Source organism: Erithacus rubecula (assembly GCF_903797595.1).
Source record: "Erithacus rubecula genome assembly, chromosome: 24".
In the NCBI taxonomy this organism is placed as follows: domain Eukaryota; kingdom Metazoa; phylum Chordata; class Aves; order Passeriformes; family Muscicapidae; genus Erithacus; species Erithacus rubecula.
The window spans coordinates 4,346,551-4,369,518 of record NC_136676.1 but is presented as its reverse complement, the minus strand read 5'-3'; the positions used below and the strand labels follow the sequence as shown (position 1 = coordinate 4,369,518).

Sequence of the window (22,968 nt, the reverse complement as noted above, 5' to 3'; positions counted from 1 at the left end):
TCAGCTCAGCCCGGCCCGGCCATGGCGGAGGCGCTGCGGCCCTTCCGCCTGCGCGGCTGCGGCGGCCCGCAGAAGTTCGGGGTGGCGGCCGGGAGCCTGCGCGGGTTGCTGAGGAAAGGCTGCCGGCTGCTGCAGGTGCGGACCGGACCGGCACTGCCGGGCTGCGGATGGTACGGGATGGGCGGGGGACTGACGGGTGCTAGAGCGATGGGACCATACCAGGCTGGGATGCTGCTTACCGTGCGGGGCGGATCTGCCGGGGCTGGACGGTACCGGGACTGCAGCTGCCCGGAGCCGGGGTCTGCCCGGGATGGACGGTACCGGGACTGCAGCTGCCCGGAGCCGGGATCTGCCCGGGCTGGACGGTACCGGGACTGCAGCTGCCCGGAGCCGGGGTCTGCCCGGGCTGGACGGTACCGGGACTGCAGCTGCCCGGAGCCGGGGTCTGCCCGCCGCTCACCCGCCCCTGGGGCAGCTTCCCTTGGCAGGCAGCCGCCTCTGCCTCTACGAGGACGGCACGGAGCTGACCGAGAGCTACTTCCGAGCGCTGCCGCCGCAGACGGAGCTGGTGCTGCTGGGCCCCGGGGAGAGCTGGCGGGGCTGTGAGTGCGGGGCCGGGCGGGGGGCGCGGGGGCAGCGGCGGCCGCGGGGGCTCAGCCGCTGCCGCCTCACCTGCCCCAGGTGCCAGCGACATCGAGCGGCTCCTGGCCGCCTTCTGCAGCCAGCAGGGCGCTGTGGTGGAGGCTGCGCGGAGGCTGCTGACGGACGAGCGGGCTCCCCGCAGGCAGAAGCTGCTGGCGGATCTCATCCACAACCTCAGCGAAAACATCCTGGCCGAGGACAAGGAAGACGACAAGAAATGGTTTGAAGGTGTGTTTGTTGCCGTAGGAAGATGCTGTAGAACTTCCAGGTCTTGCTGTGCTCGGAAAAGTCACTTTTGTCAGTTTTGTTGCTCTTAAAGCAAAGTTTGGAGCTCTTCTGGATGGGTATTTATCAGGGGTTTAGTTATGCACATTTACTATTAGATAATGTTTTTTGTTTTTTTTAAATGGTGCTCCCTATTGCTTTAATAAAGATAGCTCTAGAATACATTTCTCCCCATCAATATAAATCTGCATTGATAATGTTTTAATGATTTGCTAATAGTATATGGATAACTTGCAGTCTCTTCCAGCTAACCATGCTTTATATTTTCTTTACACTCTGCAAGTTTCCCTTCCCATTCCCAAGCCATTACTGCAGTTCTTTCACAATTCTGTTTTCCTTTCACAATCTCTTATACACAGTAACAAAAAACATGTAACAATACCAGCTACTGCTCTCTCAACAGATGCTCTACAGCATTCTTTTAAGTGCTTAAGAGCAGGTAAAAAAAAATAGGAAATAAAAAAACGTGTGCAACCTGAGTTAGTGGAAAGCCAGGATGAAGTCCCAGCTGGGCAGGAGCTGTGCTGAGGTACAAAATAATTTTGTTCCCTCCAGGGCTGGAGTCTCGATTCAAGAACAAATCCAGCTACCTGCGGCACAGCTGTGAGAGCAGAATGCGGGGCTACATGAGAGAGGTAAAAGTTTCTGTTGAATAACTTATGTCAAACTGTAACAGTACTTCTGTGGTTGCAGGAATATAAAGAACTTCTACAGTATAACATCATGATTGTAGAAAAGAGCCTCAGGCTGCCACAAGAACCGAGGAGTGATTGCTGGGTTTCCCCCCTCTAGGTTAGTGGTTTTATTTCAAACGTTCATCCTGCAGCACGAGATGCCTACAGAGGGATAATCGACCTGATGACAGATAAACTGAAATCTGTGAAGTACAACGGGTGCTACTTTGACAGAAGGGAGGAGGAGGAGGCAGCACGCCTGTGCACTGCAGAGGGGTGGTTCTCCTGTCAGGTACCTGCAGACTTCCTGAAGAATTTGGAATGGTTTGGGTTGGAAGGGACCTTAAAGATCATCTCGTTCCACCCCTGCCATGGGCAGGGACACCTTCTACTCCCAGTTTTCCCCTTGGACACTTCCAGGGATCCAGGTGCTTCTCTACCCTGTGCCAGGGCCTCACCACCCTCACAGGAAGAATTTCTTTTGTCTACCCGAGTTAAACTTCCCCTTTTTTAAGTTTGATCCCATTCCCCTCCTCAACATCAGAGGAAGGGAGCAGCACTGGGTGCAGCGTCAGGCTGGGGGGGATGTGGGGTGCAGGATCTCTCTGGTTCACTGGCATGTGGCAGGACCATGCTGGGGTGACAAGTGTGACTTCTTTCACAGGGACCTTTTGACAGAGATGACTGTCCATGTAAACATTCCATCAACCCCTACAGCAACAGGGAAAGCAGGATCCTCTTCAGCACCTGGAATCTTGACCACATGTATGTACAAAGTGTTAATCCTGACCTACCTGCTTCATGGCCTTCAGCTTCAACAGAAAGGTTTAGCCTTAGTCCCTTCCCCCCGGTGTGCAGTCAGCTCTCCTGAGAATACGTTGTGAGGAAAAAATGCTGGGATGCTGCAGCTGTTAAGATAACAAAACCCTGAAGACAGATGAAATGCTTCCTCTCATTAGCTGCTTTGCTTCTGTGCAGATTTTCTTTGTTTGGAAGCAAACCCCTCCTCACTGCATTATCTGTGTGAATTCTCCTCTCTGGCAAAACCCCCTCTGGCTCATTTCAAATGTTGGTGTGGAGCAAACAAGATTTGCTAAACTAATTTCCTTGGAGGGAAAAATCATATGCCTAGTTATAGAGAAAGAATTCCAGTTCTGCCTGGCTCTGAAAGGAAGATGGAGGCTTGATTATTCTGAATAAACTCCTGATGGCAATATTGTCTTCTCTTTTGTGTCCCCAAGAATTGAGAAGAAACGTGCTGTTGTCCCAGAACTGGCAGAAGCTGTCAAAACACGAGATGGGAGAGAAGTGAACTGGGAATACTTCTATCAGCTGCTGTTTACCCTGGATAATTTAAAACTCGTACATATTGCTTGCCATAAGAAAACCAATCATAACCTCAGCTGTGACAAAACCAGAATTTACAGAAAGAGGAAGCAAACCCATGAGATTTCCTAGTGCTGTCTCTGGAAGGACCTGCTGCTTTTTTCAATCATGTCAGTCTGTTGTTTTTAAATAGCTCCAATTTCTTAAATAAGAACTATTTGAGAGTCCCTGGCACAAGGCTGGCTGGGTAACCCAACCAGAGCCTCACAAAGCACATTCCAATATCCACTTAATTCTCCTCTCCTGCCTTCTCACTCCTTACAAGCTGCCCTCAAGTTCAAGTGTGATAAAGGTACAAAATGAGCTGACACTGATTCTACCCTGTCATCTCTGGCCAGTGTTGACCCAAAACTCACAGTACACAGAAATGAAACTTGGATAAAACATTTCTTACAAACTAACCTGCAGGGGCTTATAGACTCCTATTCCTCTGGAGATTAGGCCAAACAAAGAAGGATTTAGGATCATGTTTTACTCTGTGCCTTTTGCAGGTAGGAACCTGTGTATTTCAGGAATGCAGCAAAGCTGCCACCTCACCTGTGCCAAACTCCTGCCCCTGTGCCATTGCTTCAGATGTGCATCTCCCACAAAGAGCAAGGCCATGGCATATCCCCACATTTTTGCTTTTCCACCTCTGTTTGCCATCTTCCCTTTCTAACACTTCCTGCCTCTTCAGCTTGAGTTTGCTTGGCACATCCCCAGCAAGGACTACAATAATGTTTACAGTAATGTTTACCTACTGCCTTGGAGAATATTGCTTTGATACAGCATTTCCTACCTCAGGCAACAAATCAGGAATAGTTCCATTTTTTACTTGAATTTTTTTTTCTTTAATACCAGCTGATAGCAACTGAACTTTTGGAATTGTCAATGTAAATCGTGTGAACTTTTTAAATAAAAAAATTCCACTACATCTGTGTGTGAGTACATGGAGGTGCATGAGAGATTAATCAGGTGTGAAAGAGCATGAAGGGAAATGTGTTTATGAATTGAGCACTGCTCTGTAAAAACCTAGGAAAAACTATTTTCTCTCATATTGTTGGTCCTGGATCAGTTAGCCCACACGGAATTGTGTGGAAATTATATTTCTGCCTGAGCCCCAGGTCTTGGAAGCTTTGCTACAGAGAGTATTCATTTACTTTAAACAACAAACTCAGTCCCCTCCCAAACATTGCAACCTGAAGGGCAAGGAGGTGCATTTTAAACACAGGATTTCTAATTCCACTGCATGCAATCAATCCTTCCAGCTTCCCTTCCTGCTCTGTTTGACATTGGATTCTGGTGATAAATCCAGTGTCACTGTGTGGCACGTGTCCCCCAAACTGAAAATGCATTTTGCACAGTGAAATGAATGTGTGTGTGTGAAACTGTGCTTGCTAGAAAGAGCCAGCAGCAAACACAGCACTGCAGGAATGCTGGGAGGAGCTGCTGCAACACAGAGCTGGGCTGGAACTATGAATATGCAATTAAAATATCTGGATTTTTCTGTGTTACAGAATTAGGGTGAAAAAGAGCCAAGAAATATCTTTGACAGAAACAATGCATCAGCTGGAGTGGAAATGGGAATGCATTACCATGCCATGCATATGCAATTTGTTTGCCTTACAATTTTTGAATGTTTAACAGGCTCTAGCTGTAGAAATTAATATTTATTTAAACCATCTCCTGATAACATTTTCTCTCTATTTTTAGAAACAGAGAAGGAGCTATAACAATAAATACCTAGAAGCTCATTGCATAATCACACTTTCAAAGAAATATTCCCACAAACACAGGATGAATTAACAGTTCCTGGAATCAGCTGAGGTTGCTCTTTCTATTTTTTTTTTTTTTTTTTTATGAACATGCAGAGGGGGCTGCCCCACAGCCTTAACAATCTTCCTCTGTCCATCAAATGCAAGGCATGGTATTCCTTGTGTATCACTACCAAAGCATTTGTTTCCAAAATCCCTGCTGGAAACCAGTTAAAGGACAACACTGGGAGCAGCAGGTGGAGGGAGGAGGCAGCCCCACAGGGTGGGTGTTTGGGGAGCTGATGTGCAAGGAAAACATGCTGAACTCCCAGAGATGAGCACATTGAACCCACTGACATCCTGCATTTCGTTTTGCCAGCACCACTGCATTTTAGGGGTTTAATTGGTCCTGGGTTAGGTGCAAGCAACCCACACAAGGGAGACCCTTGACCTTCTTTGTACCAGGGAGTCAGTTGGCTCCTTTATTACCTGGATGTCACAGACATTGCAGAATTAAAAGAACCTTGCTCCAGCATCTTTCTTTTTTCACTATTTTGAAAAAAAAGAGGAGTATAACCAAATACTTCCTCAAGATAGAGGCTCAAATTCCCAAAAAAGCAATATGAACTTCTATTTTCCCTGTTTTTTTTTTTTTCCCAAATATCAGTGGTAAAGTGCTAAATGATACTTGATTTCCAAATCACTGAAAATTCAATATTTGCCCCAGATAATCGCTGGAATACTGCATCTGCCAATTCCTGCAAAACAAACTCTCCCAGTTCTCTCCCTGAGAAAAAGGCAGACAGACACCTCATGTTACTGACACAGCCATTGCCATGTGGTTGCAAAGAAAAAGGGTTTAATTTGTTTACATTTTGGATGAGACAACATCCTCTTCCTCCTCATCATCATCATCATCTTCCTTTGCAATGAAATGGAGCTTCCTGGCCTCTCGCCTGCTCCTGGTCACACTCGGGAGCACAACTGCTGGGAGATGCTGCAGGGAGAAGATCAAATCAACAAGGAAAATCTGTGGTGGCAAAATGGCAGAACTCCTACCTCCACCAGCTCCCATCCTCCCCCAGCTGACACAGGAACCAAGCCTCAGCTTGGGGGCAGCAGCACAAACCCAAAGCTAAAGCTGTGGGGCTTTAAGGGGAGTATCCCCAAACCAGATCTCAGGGCTGGTATTCCTTATATGGTGTGAGGAGGATTGGCAGAGGGTGAATAGCTCCCTAAACACCACAAGAAACACCTAAAAGATGGCAACATCACTTGCCCCCAAATTATGCTTTGTTAAAGGGATTCAAATTTAAAGCTCTGGCCCTTGGATCAGTTCAAAAGCTGAGGTATTTTCCATTCCAAACAATCCCAATGCAGCAGGGCTGGAACTGGGTGATTTCTAAGATCCCTCCAACCCAAGCTGGTCTATGATTCTCTTAGGAACCGAAGACCAGCAAAAATCTATTTTGCCAACAATACTGTGTCTCCATAATGTCATTATCAGTAAAAATACCTATCTCATGGAACTTGCTAAATAGTCTAAATAAGAAAGATTTTACACCTGAAATTAATTTATCTGAACGGTTAATTTAATCTCTGATGTGAAGAGGATCTCAGATCTTGGCCTTTTCTAGGAAAGGGTCAGGGAGGGGATATTTGGCTCTCTGCCAATAGGATAGGGACAGGAGGGAAGGGTTAACACCTTCCTTACACCTCTGGTATCAGATTACAACACTGATGGAGACAGTTTTATCTGGAGTACTGGGCTCAACAATACTGGCCAAATTCACCAGGAGTTTTGAGGCAAATTTTAAGCAGACCAGGGCTGAGTGTAAAGCAAGGAGCAGAGCCATCATCTCACCAGTTCCACATCTCCAAAGAAGCGGTGCACTGGCATGGGCTGGTTGCTGTCCTCATCCGAGAAGCAGCTGCTGTGCTCCAGGAGCATCGGCCTCCGCGGGGGATCCGCGTCCTCCGAGGTGGCTCCATCAAAGCTCCCACAGCTGCTCTCCTCTTCACTGAGCACATGATGCTGCTGCAGATATTCACCCCTTTTTAATGGGGTGCCGCTGGATTGCACCGCGTGTGGCTCCAGAGAAACGCCACACTCCTTTCCCTGCTTCCCTTCATCAGTCTCTGGAATGCTTTCATCTTTTTTCTGTTGGATTAGACTGCTGTCTCCTGGATCTTCTGAACCTCCATCCCTATCAAATGTTTTAGGTGTTTCCCCCGGTGTAGCAAGATTTCCACTTTCATATGTGAGTCCTTCTAGCTCTGATTTTAGGCTGCTTTCTTCACATTTCATCCTCTTTGCAGGCTGTCCTTCAGCAGCTTTATGTGATGAACACTGTCAGAAAAAAAAAGACAAGATCCTAAAGCTCACTTGAAATAAAGAAGAATAAAATCACCTTATCTCTTTTAGTTGCAAAGCTGGCTTTGGAACAGAAGGGCTCCATCACACAAGTGGCATTTTGATCCAAACCTTCTAAGAGAAGTAATTAGTAGAAAGTGCATGTAAAGAGAGGAAAAGAGGAGCAGACAGCTTACATAAACCACAATGTGCAGACCATCACCAGCAAGCAAAGAACACTTTGCTCAGAGAAAAACTAGCACCATATGAGGTCAATCACCATGTTCTTATTTTCTTAAGGATGATGCTAATGGGAATTACTGTGCCAGGCCTGACTATCATCACCCAGTGGAGCCAGCAGCTAAATCTGCTCTGTATTTCTGCACTGGCACAAACAACATCGTGGGAGGAGTGAGAACGGCGATAAATTTACCTCAATTCTCCTGATAATTCCCACATGGTGATGCTCAGATTGTAGCTGTTAACAATCATCTGCCATCCCCCCACTCTGTGACCACCTGGCCCGGTGGCCTTTCCTCCTACCCATCCATCCCACCCGGCCCCGTCCCCCGTACCGGGCTTGCCGTGTCGGCTGCTTCCCCTGCGGGCTGTGCAGAGTCAGAAGCCGGGGCTGCCTTGGCGGAGCGCCGGGCCCGGTGCCGGTGGCGCGGCCGGGCCGGGCGAGCGGAGCCGCGAGTGTCCGAGCGCCTCCGGCCCCGCGCCGCGCCGCCCGCCGCCATCTTGGGCCGCGCGGGGCCCGCGCTCGCCATCTTGTGGAGCTCGGGAAAGGAGCCCCGGGGCGAGCACGGGCTCCGGGCAAAGGGCAACCTCATTCCAGCCAGCGAGAGCGAGGAGCCCACAGCCCTCACGCCTGGCAGCCCCTCACGCACCTCAGCCCCTCACACCCGGCAGCCCCTCACTCACCTCAGCCCCTCATTCACCTCAGCCCCTCACTCACCTCAGCCCCTCACTCACCTCAGCCCCTCACTCACCTCAGCCCCTCATTCACCTCAGCCCCTCACTCACCTCAGCCCTTCACGCACCTCAGCCCCTCACGCCCGGCATCCCCTCACGCACCTCAGCCCCTCACGCCCGGCAGCCCCTCACTCACCTCAGCCCCTCATTCACCTCAGCCCCTCACTCACCTCAGCCCTTCACGCACCTCAGCCCCTCACACCCGGCAGCCCCTCACGCACCTCAGCCCCTCACACCCGGCAGCCCTTCACGCACCTCAGCCCCTCACAAACCTCAGCCCTTCACGCCCGGCAGCCACTAGCCTGAACCACAGACAGCATCACCTTAATGGAAGCTTTGTCAAAGCGAGCACAAAGCAGCTCGTCACAGGTTATAGAATGGGATGGGTTGGGAGAGACCTTGAAAATCACCCAGTCCCACCCTCTTCTATTATTCCAGGTTGCTCCAAGCCTTGTCCAAGCTGGCCTTGGACTCTTCCAGGGATCCAGGCGCAGTCACAGCTCCTCTGGGCACCCTGTGCCAGGACCTTACCACCCTCACAGTCAAGAATTTCTTCCCAATATCCAATGTGAACCTACTCTCTACCAGTTTTAAACCCACTCCTCCTTGTCCTGCCACTACATGCTTTGGTAAATAGCCTCATCTTTCCTGTAAGTTCCCTTCAAGTATCGGAAGGCTGCAATTACAGTTTCTGAAGGGAACTTACTGATCTCCCTCCTGGCTGCTGCTTGGGGAAGAACACAACCCCATCCTGCCTGGGAACTGTGTAGCTCATAAACATTTGAAATCGTTTGCTTCCCATTGTGTCTCACTCTGGAGCAGCGCTCGCTCCCATTCAAGACATGGTCGGAGAGTTATTATTCAGATGTTCTTCTCTCTGCTTTCCACAGCCCTCAGGGAACAAATTATGTCAGTAACTCAAATCCCTCTTTAACTTCAAGGACTCTGAGGGTAGCAGATGAATTTCTGTGTAGTAAAGCACCCAGATTTAAGCACGTAATTATCCTGTCTGATGTTGCCGGGGAGGTGCAGCAGGGAGCGATGGCAGGTACCGCTGCCCTGACGGCCACGTCCCCGCGATGGGGCCCGCGGGCTCCATCCATCACATTAAACACAGCTCCTTTTCCAGTAATTCAGTGCTTTGGGGATGCTGTGGGGATTTTTATAATTCTGTCCATCTGAGGGCACAGGAGCTTGTTTCTTTATAGCAGCCTTTAATGTTCTTGCTCATTGCAGAGTCGTCCCACGAGTCTCAGTGGTACCTGTGCTCCTCCATCCAACTTGGCTGATTAAATGCTTGTCCGTTCAACCTGGCCTTAAAAAACAGAAGCAACAATTTAAATTGCAGAAATAAGTGGCAAGACTGTACCTATGGGGATATTCAAGAAATACATTTTTTCTCAAAAGTATAAAATCCCCCAGTTAAACTGTGCAGGATTGGAGACCTGCCTGCACGTTGTTGTGCAATTTCCCTCAGTGCTCAGGGTCCGTCTGTGCTTTGTTCTCCGGGTGAGATAATTCATATTCTTCTCCAAAGCCTCCTTGACTTACTCCACTCTCTCACAGTGTTGTTGCTTGCAGCCATGGAATACAGATGATTGTTTTTATTAGGCAGTGAAAACTTATACTGTCTTGTAAACAGCCGCAGACTAAAACTGGCTGAAAAGCAGCATTTCTGCAGCTGGAAAACGTGGTTCTTGTTTTAATTTCCACAACAAACTGAAAATAGTAAGGAAAATTTGATGTTGACAATTCTAATAAATACTTTTCACAACACTGTATGTTTCTTGGGTTTTATGGTGCTTTGGAAAGCTGATGTGACTGAGCACTGAGAAGAGGATGGCAAAGCCCTGAGCAGTCCTGTGGCCTTTGGTGACCTGGTGTGGGGTGAGGTACAAAACTACAAGCACATGAGACTCTGTGGGGTGGCCTTGGACACTTGCAAGGGACACAGAAGCTTAGATGGAGCTGGGATGGCATGGCTCCCTCCAGAGCTCTCGTGTCACGCTCATTCTCTTTCCCCCTTTAACCACGTTATTTTGGGGGCAGGTGCTGACAATTTCACAGCTGCAGATGTTGCTGCACATTCTGAAATACGGCCAAGATAAAAACTGTCACATAGCGCAGGAGGCACCCGGGAGAGACTGCAGATCCCTCTGAGATCCGTCCCCATCTCAGCAGCAGTGACTCCCAAGTGACTTGAAAGACGACAGGGGGACTGCCAACAGCCAACAGCCCTCAGAGAGAATCAGAGCAGCACGAGCTATTTACATTAAACCCACATTTCCACATAAAAGGGGGCTTATTCTCAGTATTAGAAAAAAAAAAAAAAAGGGTTATGTTAGAATCTGTTGTCTAAGCAGGCAGAGAAGAAAAAATAAAAAGAAGATTTTGTGAGCTCCATCATTCCTGTGAAAACTGGCGGTTCTGCAGCAGCAGCTGATGAGCTTATGGGAGCAGGAAGGGAGAGCCGGGCTGTGAAACTCGATGTGCAAATGAGCTTCTTGCAGCACTTGTCTCTGCGCCTGTCACTTGCACCAGTGTCCCTGTCTGTTATAATCCTCCCAGTTCATTTGGCTAAACATGACTGACATGCCAGGGACAGCAGCCAAAAAAAAATGTTGCCTGTAAACATGCTGGCTGTTAACTGTTGAATGTGAGGTCTGTCGTACTGAGCAGCCATCCGTCAGGAGTGCTGGCTGGCCTTTTCCTGCCATGGGAAAGGTGGGTTGGGTTCAAGTGGCTGAATTCTTCTGGGGAGAAAGCAGGAGGAGTATCCACTTCCCAACAACCAGGACCAGGAGCCTTGCTCCCGGCTGCATCCTTCTGGCTGCCTCCTCTGCCTCCTCAGCAGGAAGAGTTAGTCGTGTGTTGAAGATTTGAAGAAAAAAAATGTTTAGCTGCTGTTTCCTTCCATCACATTGTGTTGTCGTGCCAGCTCAGGTAATGTTGGTGAGCATTGAGGCTGGATGGGGCTCTGAGTGACCTGGCCTAAGGAAGGTGTCCTTGCCCATGGCAGGGAGTTAGACTGCATGATCTTTAAGGTCCTTTCTAAGGCAAACCATTCTGTGATTCCATGATTCCATGAAGTGCCTGTTTTGAGCTCCAGAGACGCTTTCTCCTGGGAAATTCTCTGGGAGTCAATAACCAGTCTAGAGCTGAATATTCACAAAGATCTGCAGCCCTCCAGTGCAGCTGCCCTGAGCACTGCTGACCTGAGGAACTTTGCACCACTCCCATGGAATGAACCCCTAATTTCCAACACGGAGGAGTGCTCACATCAGGAGCTGGTGAGCCTTGACACAGAAATCACAGAGAATTTACGGTACATAATGAAACTTTATGCTTGCCATGTGAGAAATCTCTTTGAGTCTTATTTTGGATTGCTTGCAAGTGTTTTATCAACGACCAAACGTGGAAAGGCAGTATCTGAAGAAATTAATTAACACGACAGAGCTGTACGTGGGCTTTGTGAGAAAGAGCAACAAAGAGGAAACCTGTGACATTCGTTAATGACAAACCATAAGGAAGATCAGAGAACAGTGAGTGCAGAGAACCCAGCCCAGGCTGCGGGTTGCAATACCTGTCAGAGGGGCTGTTTGACACTGGGCTTCCTGTGATGGGTACAGCTGGAGAGTCCTGCCAGGACTCTTCCCCCAAACCCTCGCCTGGAGCCCTCCTGCTCATGGTCTTGTCCTCCTGCTGCTAATGTACTTCTTGTAACAATCTCTAGTGTTTACCTGGCAAATCCTTCCCAGGGGACCTCCAAACACTGCCCAGTGAATTCCACCCGCCCCAGGTCTCCTGCCCTCCCTAAACCCCTCTTGCTCTTGGCATATTGATTTTTAAAGTGCTTCACAAACCATTAGTAAATCTCTCCCAGCACAAAGCATCTCACTGGGTCCAAATCCTTACCTTTGCTCCAGGAGACTGATTACATGGATTTTAATGATTTACTGGCAACTTGGCTTGGCTGTTAAAAAGCATCAGCCACAGAAACCTTTTCCTGACTCAATTTGACGGCTGCAGTAACTGTAGCCGTGGGAACAGACTCTCCCGCCCCTCCGCTCCCCGCTTCATCACGTCGCTTTGCTACAGGCTTTAATTAGGGTTTAATTAGGGTTTAATTCCCATAGAACTCCCCGGCCGGGGCAGCAGCTCGGGCTCAGCCGCCGCTCGTGGACGCTGGGGGTCAGTGTGAGACCGGCGGTGTGACCGCGCCGCTCGTGGACGCGGGGACACGGGGGACACGGGGGACACGGGGAGATACGGGGGGACATGGCAAGATGAAGGACACGGGAGGGACAAGGAGTTCTCTCTGGTTCTCGTGGGAGAGGCTCAGCCCCCACCAAGCCTGTCTGCCCTCCTGCCAGGAGCCCAAACCAAGGACACGCAGCATGGTTGGAATTGAAGGGACGTTCAGATTTGTCCTGTTCCGACCCCTTGCCGTGAGCAGGGACACCTTCCACTAGACCACGTTGCTCCAAGCTCTGTCCAGCCTGGCACTGGACACTTCCAGGGATGGGGCAGCCACATCTTCTCTGGGTACCCTGTGACAAACCTCACCACCTTCACAGAGAAAAATTTCTCCGTAAAATCTTTTAGCTTAAAGCCATGCCCCCTTGTTCTCTCTCCATGCCCTTGCCCATTGTCCTCTCCAGCTCTCCTGGAGACCCTTTAGGCACTGGAAGGAGTTCTAATGTCTCCCCAGAACCTCCTGTTCTCCAGACTGGATACCTCCAGCTCTCCCAGCCTGTCTCCATGAGACAGATGCCCAGATTTTGCCTGGTTGCTTTGCTGAGCACCCCAGGGAGCTGGGGCAGTTGTGTTCTGCAGCTCTGAGTGTTCTGCTCCCTGCTGGCACAGGGGATCTCAGGAACAAGCAGCTTCTCCCCATTTCCTCCAGCCCCCCCTGCCTCCAGGTAGCTGAGCCTGGTCCTGGCATTGCCACCCTGCCCAGCTGTCAGAGGGACAGGCTGGGAACACCACAGTCAGCAAGGCTGAACTTCATCCAAAAGCTGAGCCCAGGCTGCTCTCAGCATAATTTGCTTAGTTAAATTTAAAATAATAATAATTTTAAAATGCCCTTCCTCTGTCCTACATGCCAGTGAACATCAGGCTCACCGAGCCCTAGCCTGATTTTCCACCAGTGACAGGTAACATTTTGGTGAGTGTTGTACATTATTTAACACCATATCTTTAGAGAGATAAAAATTCTTTGAGTGAATGCAAGTGTCTTCTCTACACACCTGACAAGGATGGAAGTGGCTGTTTTACACAAGACTCATTAAATATAAACCCACCATGTTGACTTCAGCATCTTAAATTACTTAAGCCAATGTAATAGGATAAATATTTGATGGTGAATTTTATTATATTTCCACCACTATTATGTTACTGCTAAAAATATAAAGATTTCTTTAAAGCCTGCTTGGTGGTCTCCAAAGGCAGATCGTTGGAAATCTGACTCAAAACCTGCCTGCAGGGATTGCTTTGGGGTTGGGAATGAATTATCTCCTTCCTTCTGTCCTCTGCAGGTAACAGCAGATTCTCCCTGCTCCCATCAGGATTAGTCAGTCCCCGAAAATAGCGACAGTAGCCCGGGCCAGGCCCAGAGCTGTGGGGGGGCACATGGCCAAGGCTGTGCCCACCAAGGCTGGTTCTGCACAGGATAACCCTCAGGAGCAGCGTGGGGGACAGGGAGTGTCCCACAGGAGGGTGGCTGCGGGCTGGCTGCTTTCAGACATCGATCGGGTTTGATCTCAGGATCGTGGTTGTCTCCTCTCCCAGCTTCTGAACTTTGCAGCTCTGCTTGGAAGGCAGAATGCAACAGAAGTATTGTGATGTGGTGGGAAATCACCCGAGAAATCAGCACCTGCACAAGCTGTGTGCGTGCCCCAAATCTGGAGGGGCAGGGGCACTGTCCCCACAGAGCTGGTGGTGTGGTGTGGGCTGGGGTCACCTTAGCAAGCGCTCACAGCTGCTCTGCCAGCCATGCAGAAAGGGAAATCCACTGAGGGACTGAAAAGAGGACATCACCAGGATGTTTTTAAACTCTGATTTGACAAAACTCTACCAGATTTTCTCTCATTAGCAGTTGCCTCTGAACGCAGTTTGAGGTGAGACCTACCTTTCAGCAGAGCTGTGGCCCACACCAGAGCCCCATCCGAAAGTGCTGCCCCATGAATCAGTAGCACATCTCGAGTCAGAGCGCGGCAAGTTGTGCAGTCCTGAGTCTATAAATATTTCTGTTTGCCTTTGAAAGGATTGCTGCACAGTGGCACTTCCTCTCCCTGTCACATAATTAACTCTTGCTCACTTTCTGTCACCTGCAATAATTCAATACCTGAAGTTTAAAGCCCCTCAACAATTTTGTTCTTGGCATTTAAGAGTCACCAATTTCTGGACAGAGGAAATCTCCTGGGACAGAGCTGGTCCAAGCAAAGGCACATGTCCATGGATGAGCACCTGAGGTGGAAAAGGCAGCTGGGCCAGGTGGCATTTTCTCAGCAGAGCAAGAAGCCATCATTTTCCTGAAGATGTGTCTCTTTCCCTGGTATTCTACAGGAAGGGGAGTTTAAGCCACTCCAGGAATCTCATCACAGTTCAGTAGCTCCCTGAATTAAAAAGGGATAATTACAGCTGAAACACCCTGGAGCAGGGCCATGGAACAGGCTATTGAGGTCAGTCTGTTGTCCACTCTCCCAACTTCTTTTCGAACCAGAGCAAACTCTGTGCCAAAAGATCCCCTCTTGGATTTATTTCTTTTTACCCCTCCAGTTCCCAGTTCCCAGAAGTTCCCAGTACCAGAGGTTACGTGCAAAGAGCTGTAACTGCACCTCAGAGAGGACCTTCTACCAGTGAGGATCCTCAGACAGCATCTGTCTTCAAAAGAGCAGGAAAAAACAATCAGAGGAGACATGTTCTGTTCATGCAACAGCAAGCAATATTGTTCCATTGGTAGGAATCACACTAGGACAGCAGCTCCAGTGGCCCAGAGCGCCACGCTCTTACACATCCCTTCCGACTGGGGACTGCAGTGCAACAGGAGTGACTCTGTTATCAGCCCTGGGAGGCTCTGGTAATGAGCCCACATCCTCATTACAATCTGCTTAAGTATTTCCTACATCAGGTATTGCCTCCATCAAGCATCGCTGCTGATCTTCTGTGTCCCGACTCTTTTGAAGCAGGTTTTTCAGGAGCAGCTCCATTACACGATGCCACAGCTCTGAGTCATCTCCCACCTCTTCACAGGGCTGGCTGCATGCCTTTGTCATCCACACTGCTTGCATCCTGCACAGAAGATGTCACACAACTGTCCAGACACCGTCCCAGTGTGTAATAGCTGCTCTTCAGAGACAGATTAATCATGTAAGTGGAGAAAGACTTCAGCTGGGCACTCCTGCTCAAGCAGAGCGTTTCTAGGGCTCTTTTCTGCATGCACTGATAGTGCTTAATGCTTAACACAGAATTAAAAACCGCCCAGGAAGAGGGTTTAGGGCTCAGAGCATTCTAATAACACTGTCACAGAGTCAGAAACTTGACTGCCACATTTTCCTGTCCCTTTCTGTACTTCTTCCCAGGGCAGAGGGGTGACTGGTGTAATACCAATCCTCCCAGGTTCCAGTAGAAGTGCCTTGGTTTCTTCTTACCATTGTCTATGGTCATTTTTTTCACTACACGACCCTTGCTGGTTATCCTTTTCAGCTAAAAATACCTGCTCCTCACATGTCTGTCTGGTGGGCAGGAGCTGCCAGTGGAGTGCCGGGGATGTTGTTTTGACACTTTGATTTGATGCGAGGACACACGAATAGAAAGCCACCAGTGAATAGAAGAATAAATCTATATGTTCCTTGCTGTCACTTCAACTAGAAAGCAAAGCTGGCAGCTCTCGCTCTTCAGGGAATCTGAGATTATTTGGACAAAGGTTTCCCCGTGGGTGGCACACTCACAGGAACAAAGGAGCAGGGTTCACAGGAGGAACAAGTGTCCTGCAGCCAGCGCGATCAAAAGCGAGCCCCGGAACCGTGTGTACACCAGGTTGGACAGGAGAGATTGAACAACAATCAGGTGCACAAGAAACCCATTCAGAGAGAAGGTTCTGAGGGAATTGAAACAAGTGTTGGCCCTGCTTCGTCTGCAGACAATAGCACTGTTTAAGTAGAATCTGCTACATTGTGTGGCTGTGCTTTTGTTATCCTGTTTAATAGGAAAAGAAGTAAACCAAGTTCCAAGCAGTACCCAGGGAGGTGGTGGGTAACTTACCTGTTTGTGACTGGCACGGTGTCCATGCCCATCCACATGCCAAGGGTTGTCATTGCTTGTCTATGTCCTGCCAAAACCCAGCCACATCACCAGAGACTTCTGCTCTTGTGCTTAACTTGGTGCATTTTGGTATCAAAAGTATTTCAGGATAGATTTTAGGAACAAGAGAGAGAGAAAGCACTAACCCCTGCTCTGGCCAGCTTGGAGCATCCTACTCTGTTCCAGGGGCCAGAGACAGCAGTACTGTGGACCTCCTGTCCCTTCTCCCAGACCTCCTGTCCCTCCTCCCAGACCTCCTGTCCCACCTGCACTGCCCATTCCACCTTCCAGGCTCTTCCACCACTCTCAGACTCTTCTCCACCAGCATCAGAGCCAGCAGAGCTGCTCTGGCCCTGGCAGTCAGCCTGGCCCTGTGCCAGCCAGCATCCATGGCAGGGTGATCCTCTCTGTAATGAATTTCTTCCAGCAACAGAAAGAAATGCAGTGCCCCTTGTTGCTCACACACAGCTGAACTGCAGCTTCTCCTCCTCTCTAAGCTCTCCAGAAACAAACTGCTCCAGCCCAGAAGCCAGCAGGCTGGAGCAGCCCCTGGATTTCACTATTCCCTGGGGACAGCACTGTTTTTATGTTCCTGCTGTGTTGCCAAGGTGGAGCTTCCCTCGCTCCGTGTGCAGCTTCCCTGTGCTTGACCCACAGCGATCTCTGCCTTTGCAGCTCTGCAGTTCTCAGGGCTTTGTGCTTTTGGTCACATTCCTGCACAGGGAGCAGGCACATCCCTCAGTTTTGTCTCCGTGCTCAGTAACCATGGAAGGAAAAAACCCTTAAAGAGTGCCGAGGTTGCATCTTTGGGCAGCAGAACTGTACAGGTGTGCACTTCCATAAGTACTGCAGACAGGAGTTTATTAGATTCCACTAGCATGGCCACTGCTGCATTACAGATGCTGGAGACTTTGGAAGGAAGCCAACCACCAGTTTCTCAAGGAATATTTTATCACCATTGGGCTGTACTGAGTGAGGATTCTCTCCTCAAAACAGAATGAGAAGAGGGGCCACCACAGTCAAGTTGAAGCAATTCTTTCTTCTGTAGTTTAATCCTCTTCCCTCCCCTTGATACACAGTTTATTTAATTGCAGAGACAAGATGCATTGCTTTCCTGAGGGATTGTGGGAGAATATTTGTAATCCAAGGGCTGTAATTGAACTCGGTAATAATAATTATACTTCTCTTCATTAATATGTCTTAAAGCTCATTACAAACTATTTTTGTGCCAGCATCTTTGCCAAATCCCTACAGGGTTAGAGATAACTTCTTATTTCAGTAAAGAAGCGACTTTAAGGACTCTCACAGGGCAGCAGCAACAGCCAAACTCCTGAGCTCACTTTTGAGGCCAGGAAATGTGATCCCAAGGGATGTGAGGAACTGGCCAACATGGTACAGCTGGTCAGTGGCTGGCCTGGGATGGGGAATCCCCAGATTTGGTGCCATTGAGCTTGCAGGAGTTTTACTGCTCCCCACTGGAGATGGAACACCTCTTCTCTGAGGAAAGGCTGAGAGAATTGGAATTGTTCAGCCTGGAAAAGAAAAGGCTTTGGGATGACCTAATTGTGGCCATCCAGTACCTGAAGGACCTGACAAGAAAGATGGAGAGAGACTGTTTAGGAGGACCTGGAGTGACAGGACAAAGGGGGAATGGCTTCACGTTGATAGAGAGCATAGTTAGATGGGATAGTAGGAAACAATTCTTCCCTGTGAGGGTGGTGAGGCCCTGGGCTGTTGCCCAGAGAAGCTGTGGCTGCCCCTGAATCCCTGGAAGAGTCCAAGGCCTGGATGGGCAGGGCTGGAAGCAACCTGGGATAGTGGAAGGTGTCCCTGCCCACATCAGGGTGTTGGAACGAGTTTCCAACCCAAACCATCCCAGGGTTCTGTGATTCATCTGAACTGGGGTCAGTTGGGTTTTTACAATGCTGTTCCAAGCTCAGTAGTCAGTCATGAAGCAAAACACCCTGCTGGAATCTGCCTGTCCAGAGAAGGGGAGCCATTCCTGAGGCTCGAGGCTTTCCAGAGCTGTTCTGCCTGGCTGAAGCGCCTGCAGACCTGTGCCCACATCAGGGATCCAGCTGTGCTCTGACAGGCAGTGCCTGACACGGGGTGCCTGTGTCACTGTATGCCCCGAGGAGCAGATCTAAAAGAGGATGCTTTTCAGTACAAGAATGTCTATTCCAGATCACAAGTCTGCAATTAAAATGAAAAATTCAAACTCATTTTACTTAGACAAGAGATATGAGGGATGCAGTGCATTAAGATGTGTTCTAAACTCTCATTATCACTGAAGTGAGATCCCAGTGCAAATCCCAGTGTGCAGAGGGCAAAATGCTCCCTAGGTTTAAGGCAACATTCTGTCCCTCTCCAAGGAGGGGATGTGGCTCTTTCAGGAATGCTGCTCAATATTTAAGCTCAGTCTGTGCAACACACGAGGTACCTTAGCATTCATTATCCTGTTTGTACCAGCATCTCTGCTGAGTCCCTGGTGCACTGGGGAGAACCATTTTCCTGCTACAGCAGCAGCACTAAGGTGTGCTGTGGCAATTACAGGGGAATATAAATTTTCAGCTCTCCTGAAATCGCAGCACTCCTATTAAAGCAGCCCACTGGCTATGTGCTAAATTTGCCCAGACAGCGGCAGGGCCAGACAATGATGGCCTGTGGAGATCCTCTGGAATAGGCCGTGTGCTGCTGGGCTGGCTGTGGATGAAATGCACTCCTCTGTCACCAGCTCTCTGGCTCAGAACAGTTCCAAGAGAAAAAAAATAAAAAGGAGCAGAACTAGCAGCAGCAGCACAATAGGTTTTCTTTGAAGCAATTCTTCCAGGTATGTGTGCACTTGCTCCCTGGATCTGCAAGTATTTGTCAAATAAATTCAATTAATTTTCTCAAACAACCATTTCTGCTTTTTATTGGAATCTCTGCCATCCAGCTCACCCATTGACATTTGAAGTTCCCATTCCCCTGAGCCACAATAGCCAGAAGGAGCAGAGCTGCAGTGTCTCAGGGGGCTGCTGAGCTCAGTAGGGGACAGTTCTGCCACTTTTGCTCTGCAAAGCTCTCACTCCATGAGCAAGGAAAGCTCTAATCTGGATCATCGGCTCCAGTTAGAATTTACAGACGGGAAAAAAACAGATAACAACGGAGGAAGTTTGGAGGTTTGAATGGCAGGCACAGACACCTGCAGAATCATTGCCTTGGAGCAGAACGGAGCAGGGATCGTGTCTATAGCTGGGGGGAAGGGGGACAGACCATCCCCTCCTCCCCATCACCCTGTGGCTGCACATCCCTGAGCTCACAATGTCAGAGAGTCCCGACAGCAGCCGGCGTGGCTGAGGGCAGCAGAGCACAGAGCAGCAACTTGGAAATCGTCTCATCCTGTCTCAAAGCTGCCTCTGTGCTGCGAGAGCAGCTCCGTGCGGGAGCCAGACGGGATCAGGCAGGCACCGCACCGCCAGGCTGCTGCTTGGCAGCTCCTGCCGAGGGATGCGGGGGAGCGCCCGCCGCACGCCTCCGCTCCCGCTGGAAAATCCTCCTGTGCGGCTGGGGCGGTGCGAGGGCTCCTCTCAGGGACACTCACCCTCCTCCACCTCCCCTGTCCCCATCCTGAGCCCGTCCTGAGGGCTCCCACCCTCCCGGAGTGGCTGCACTCACAACATGCCTGTTCCCACATCTTCCTCCCCAACCCTTTGCTTCTGAGAACATTTTTGTCTCCGAGTTTCTCATCTCCTTCCAAAACATGACACATCCCTTAAACTGACTTGAATGTAAACGATGCAAATGCAGGGAGAAGGTAATTAGTCTCTGGAGGATACAACTGGGTTTTAAGCAACGAAATCATTGGAAATGGGTTCTATTTCACCTCACTGAGAAAGGAAGAAATCCCTCAAGAGGTGGTTTGGGGAGGGATGGGTTGCAGCCCATCACTTCTGAAAGCTGCCACCCTTCTCTTTCAAGAACTGTCTTTGATTTAACCTGCCTGTAGGGCTTCATTCCCCAAAGCAGGACAGGAGGAGGCTCAGGCAGCAGCCCCCAGTGACACGCACTGTTCCCATCTCCATCTGCTCAGCCCATGCAAACTCACCACCCCTAAAAACCCCCAAATGCTCATCCCCTGTGCCCTGAAATTCACCCCGTGGGTTCTGCCTCCCTGCAGCACCAGCTTGCCAAAACCCACTCCTACTCTTGGCCATGGAGGCCTGAAAGTCATTCCTACCCTGGCCCAGGAGCTGCAGCTGCGATCGACTGGCTGGGCTCATATGTTCCAAATCACCCTAATGGCACTTCAGAAATGCAAATAAAAGTGAGATTATGATATTTTACGTAAATAAGCAATGTGGCAATCCCAGCCTGGCTTGGCCTGCCAGGCAAATTCACTGGAGAGATACTAACATTGAAATATGTGATCGTGTTTGCATGGAACATTTATTGTATAACTCTGGGCTCCAATAAAGCCTTGTATAAATTATTCATTTTGGAATCGAGATGAAATGCCAAAACCCACCCACCAAGGGACTGCTTTTATTACTACCAGAGATCTAGTCTTAGTTAGCAGCTAAGCTGTTAACACAGCTCACAAGGTAACTCCAAATGGGGAATAACCCCCTGCCTTGGTGTCACCACGTGCCCTGTGCTGAAAGCAGCACCTGGGGACCTGCACACCCACACACGCTGCTTGAGGGGGGAAACGGTGTCCTGAAGAGTGTAAACTGCTTACTGCTGTGCTCATCTGGGGAGCTGGGGGGGCAAGGAAGTGTTTGCAGAGGAAAGCAGAGATGTCACAAGAGCCCAGCATGGCTCAGAGCCTCTGGAGCACAGACCCCAGGAGAAACCCCAGCAGGGGACACTGCAGGCACCACGGGCTGGCTCAGGGCACCAAAGTGTGACTGCTGGGCACATGCAGCGCCAGCATCTCCTGTACCAGGACACAAAATCCAGGGTAGCAGTTACCATGGCAACTCCTCTTCCTAAACACTGCTGTTAAACTGTTGCATCGAGGCCTCCCGAGCATCATGGGCCCCTACGAGCTTCATCACGGGGGCTGCAGTAATGACAGGACCCTGTCCCTGTCCTTTGCTCCTGCTCCTGTCCTGATCCTGCCCTGCTTCATGGGCTTGTGCTGCTTCCTGCTTGGCACACCATGACAAGTCATAACCACAGGTGGCTGTTCTTTCTGGAGCTGAAGGCTGACATTAAGGAGCCAGTTACCAATTTGCTGTTGAAAATTACTTTTTTCCATCTGAAATACCTGCAGCGCCCAAGGTCCCCAGGTGTAGCTGCAATTAGTCTTCCACTCACCCCTTCTTCCTACCTTATGCCTCCTCCTCTGCAGTTGCCAGGAGGAAAAACAAAGTGATGGATCATGGATGTGAGTTTGGAGACTGCTGAATGCCCCAATTTCAATGGGGAGGGCTGCAGAGACTCTTTTTGAGCTGCATGTAGCCTGCCCAGCATCACCTCCAGCCCACTCAGGTGGGTGGGACGATTCTCCTTCAGCCTCCAAACAGCCACTGTTTTCCTTTTCTCTTCCAGATGGGGAAAAGATTCAATGGTCTTGGAGGCTTTTTCCAAAATAAATTATTCTATGAGTCTGTGATTCTGCACTGACTGTGCTGACAGCACTGGATATCTCAGCCAGGGAGTCAGAAACCCATGAGTGCCATTGCAGTCCCAGGACACCCAGCCCTGCTGGCACATGATGTTCTGGGAGCACATCTGGGGATGGCAGCAGCAGCAGCAGCTTTCTATTCCAGCAGTAGCAGCCCAGCACTTGCACAGTCACAGACATCCATAGTCCCAGGCATCCCATGCAGCAGCAATAAGTTCTCCTTCCCTAATGTAACTTTTTTATACCAGCAGCTGTCTCAGCCTCCAGCAGGGTTTTATGGATCATAAGAAAGGCTAAGTGAAAGTTTTCCTTTTTTTATATTTTTTTGGAAGCAGATCAAAGACTCAAAATTGAATGGCTTGGAGTGGTCTGGAGCAGGGAGCAGTGACAGGTGGAGGGGAGCTGCTGGTTCCCTGGGAAGGGACACATGTCCTACAGCTGTGCTGTGGCCCTGCACTGACACCATTTTTGGCCCCAGAGCAGGGATGGGAGGTGGGAGTCAGAAGGGCAAAAGTGACACAGTGATCTTGTGCACCAGCCTGCTCCTGGCTTGTTTTGGCTGCAGGGTGGGGAATACTCTCACTGCAGGGAATGCTAATAAGGGGTTTTGTGTGTGAGAGAGAAATAGAGGTGAAACCACCTATCACAACTGTGAATAATGGAATTATGAGAGTAATAATTACCCATGCATGAGATTCCAGGCAGAACAATCATCACAAGTGCCGTATCACCAACTGTCTGGGTCTCCACAGACATCTCCCACCCCTTGGTGTGTATCACACTGCACAGCTCTGGGCTGTTCTGATGCTCCACCACAGCTGCCAGCCCTGGGACCACAGCTACCAGGACCAGGGGAGCCCTGGGAGAGCATTTTCTTCCTTGGGGAAGCAGCCAAGTGATTTCTTTCCCTCATAACCCCATGTTCAGAAGGTGAAGACAAACACACCCTTGTCTGCAATTGGACCTCAGTGGTGGAAGACTCCATGCATGGGTTAGGAAATATGT

General features: G+C 49.7%; 2 protein-coding genes across 4 annotated transcripts; one reads left to right on the top strand and one right to left on the bottom strand.

Moving 5' to 3' along the window:
• The first annotated feature begins 6 nt into the window (after positions 1-6).
• DFFB (DNA fragmentation factor subunit beta) lies at positions 7-3,900 on the top strand. The gene is made up of 7 exons (XM_079325998.1): positions 7-135; positions 476-602; positions 682-870; positions 1,483-1,562; positions 1,720-1,893; positions 2,266-2,366; positions 2,843-3,900. Exons 1-7 carry the CDS (start codon positions 22-24, stop codon positions 3,057-3,059), a joined length of 1,002 nt encoding a protein of 333 aa, XP_079182124.1. The 5' UTR covers positions 7-21; the 3' UTR covers positions 3,060-3,900.
• Positions 3,901-4,621: 721 nt separating this feature from the next.
• Positions 4,622-7,847, bottom strand: LOC306811899 (UPF0688 protein C1orf174 homolog). Of its 3 annotated transcripts, none has more exons than XM_079326001.1 (4): positions 7,649-7,847; positions 6,585-7,070; positions 5,593-5,717; positions 4,622-5,507 (listed from the first exon to the last, which is right to left on the bottom strand). In XM_079326001.1, the coding sequence occupies exons 1-4, from the start codon at positions 7,841-7,843 to the stop codon at positions 5,432-5,434; spliced, it is 882 nt and encodes a 293-aa protein (XP_079182127.1). In that variant the 5' UTR covers positions 7,844-7,847; the 3' UTR covers positions 4,622-5,431. The 3 variants fall into 3 exon arrangements, with proteins under 3 accessions (XP_079182127.1, XP_079182128.1, XP_079182129.1); XM_079326002.1 differs by having other exon boundaries at positions 4,622-5,209; XM_079326003.1 differs by lacking the exon at positions 7,649-7,847 and adding an exon at positions 7,354-7,472.
• Positions 7,848-22,968: the final 15,121 nt, after the last annotated feature.

Excerpts from the sequence above, each read along its gene's own strand:
- LOC306811899 (XM_079326001.1), bottom strand. The coding sequence starts at position 7,843 with ATGGCGAGCGCGGGCCCCGCGCGGCCCAAGATGGCGGCGGGCGGCGCG. Across the intron at positions 7,071-7,648 it reads CAGCCGACACGGCAAGCCCG|TGTTCATCACATAAAGCTGC; the intron begins GTACGGGGGACG and ends TTTTTCTGACAG. Across the intron at positions 5,508-5,592 it reads GATGTTGTCTCATCCAAAAT|GGAGAGAACTGGGAGAGTTT; the intron begins GTAAACAAATTA and ends CCTTTTTCTCAG.
- DFFB (XM_079325998.1), top strand. The coding sequence starts at position 22 with ATGGCGGAGGCGCTGCGGCCCTTCCGCCTGCGCGGCTGCGGCGGCCCG. Across the intron at positions 1,894-2,265 it reads AGGGGTGGTTCTCCTGTCAG|GGACCTTTTGACAGAGATGA; the intron begins GTACCTGCAGAC and ends CTTCTTTCACAG. Across the intron at positions 2,367-2,842 it reads ACCTGGAATCTTGACCACAT|AATTGAGAAGAAACGTGCTG; the intron begins GTATGTACAAAG and ends TGTGTCCCCAAG.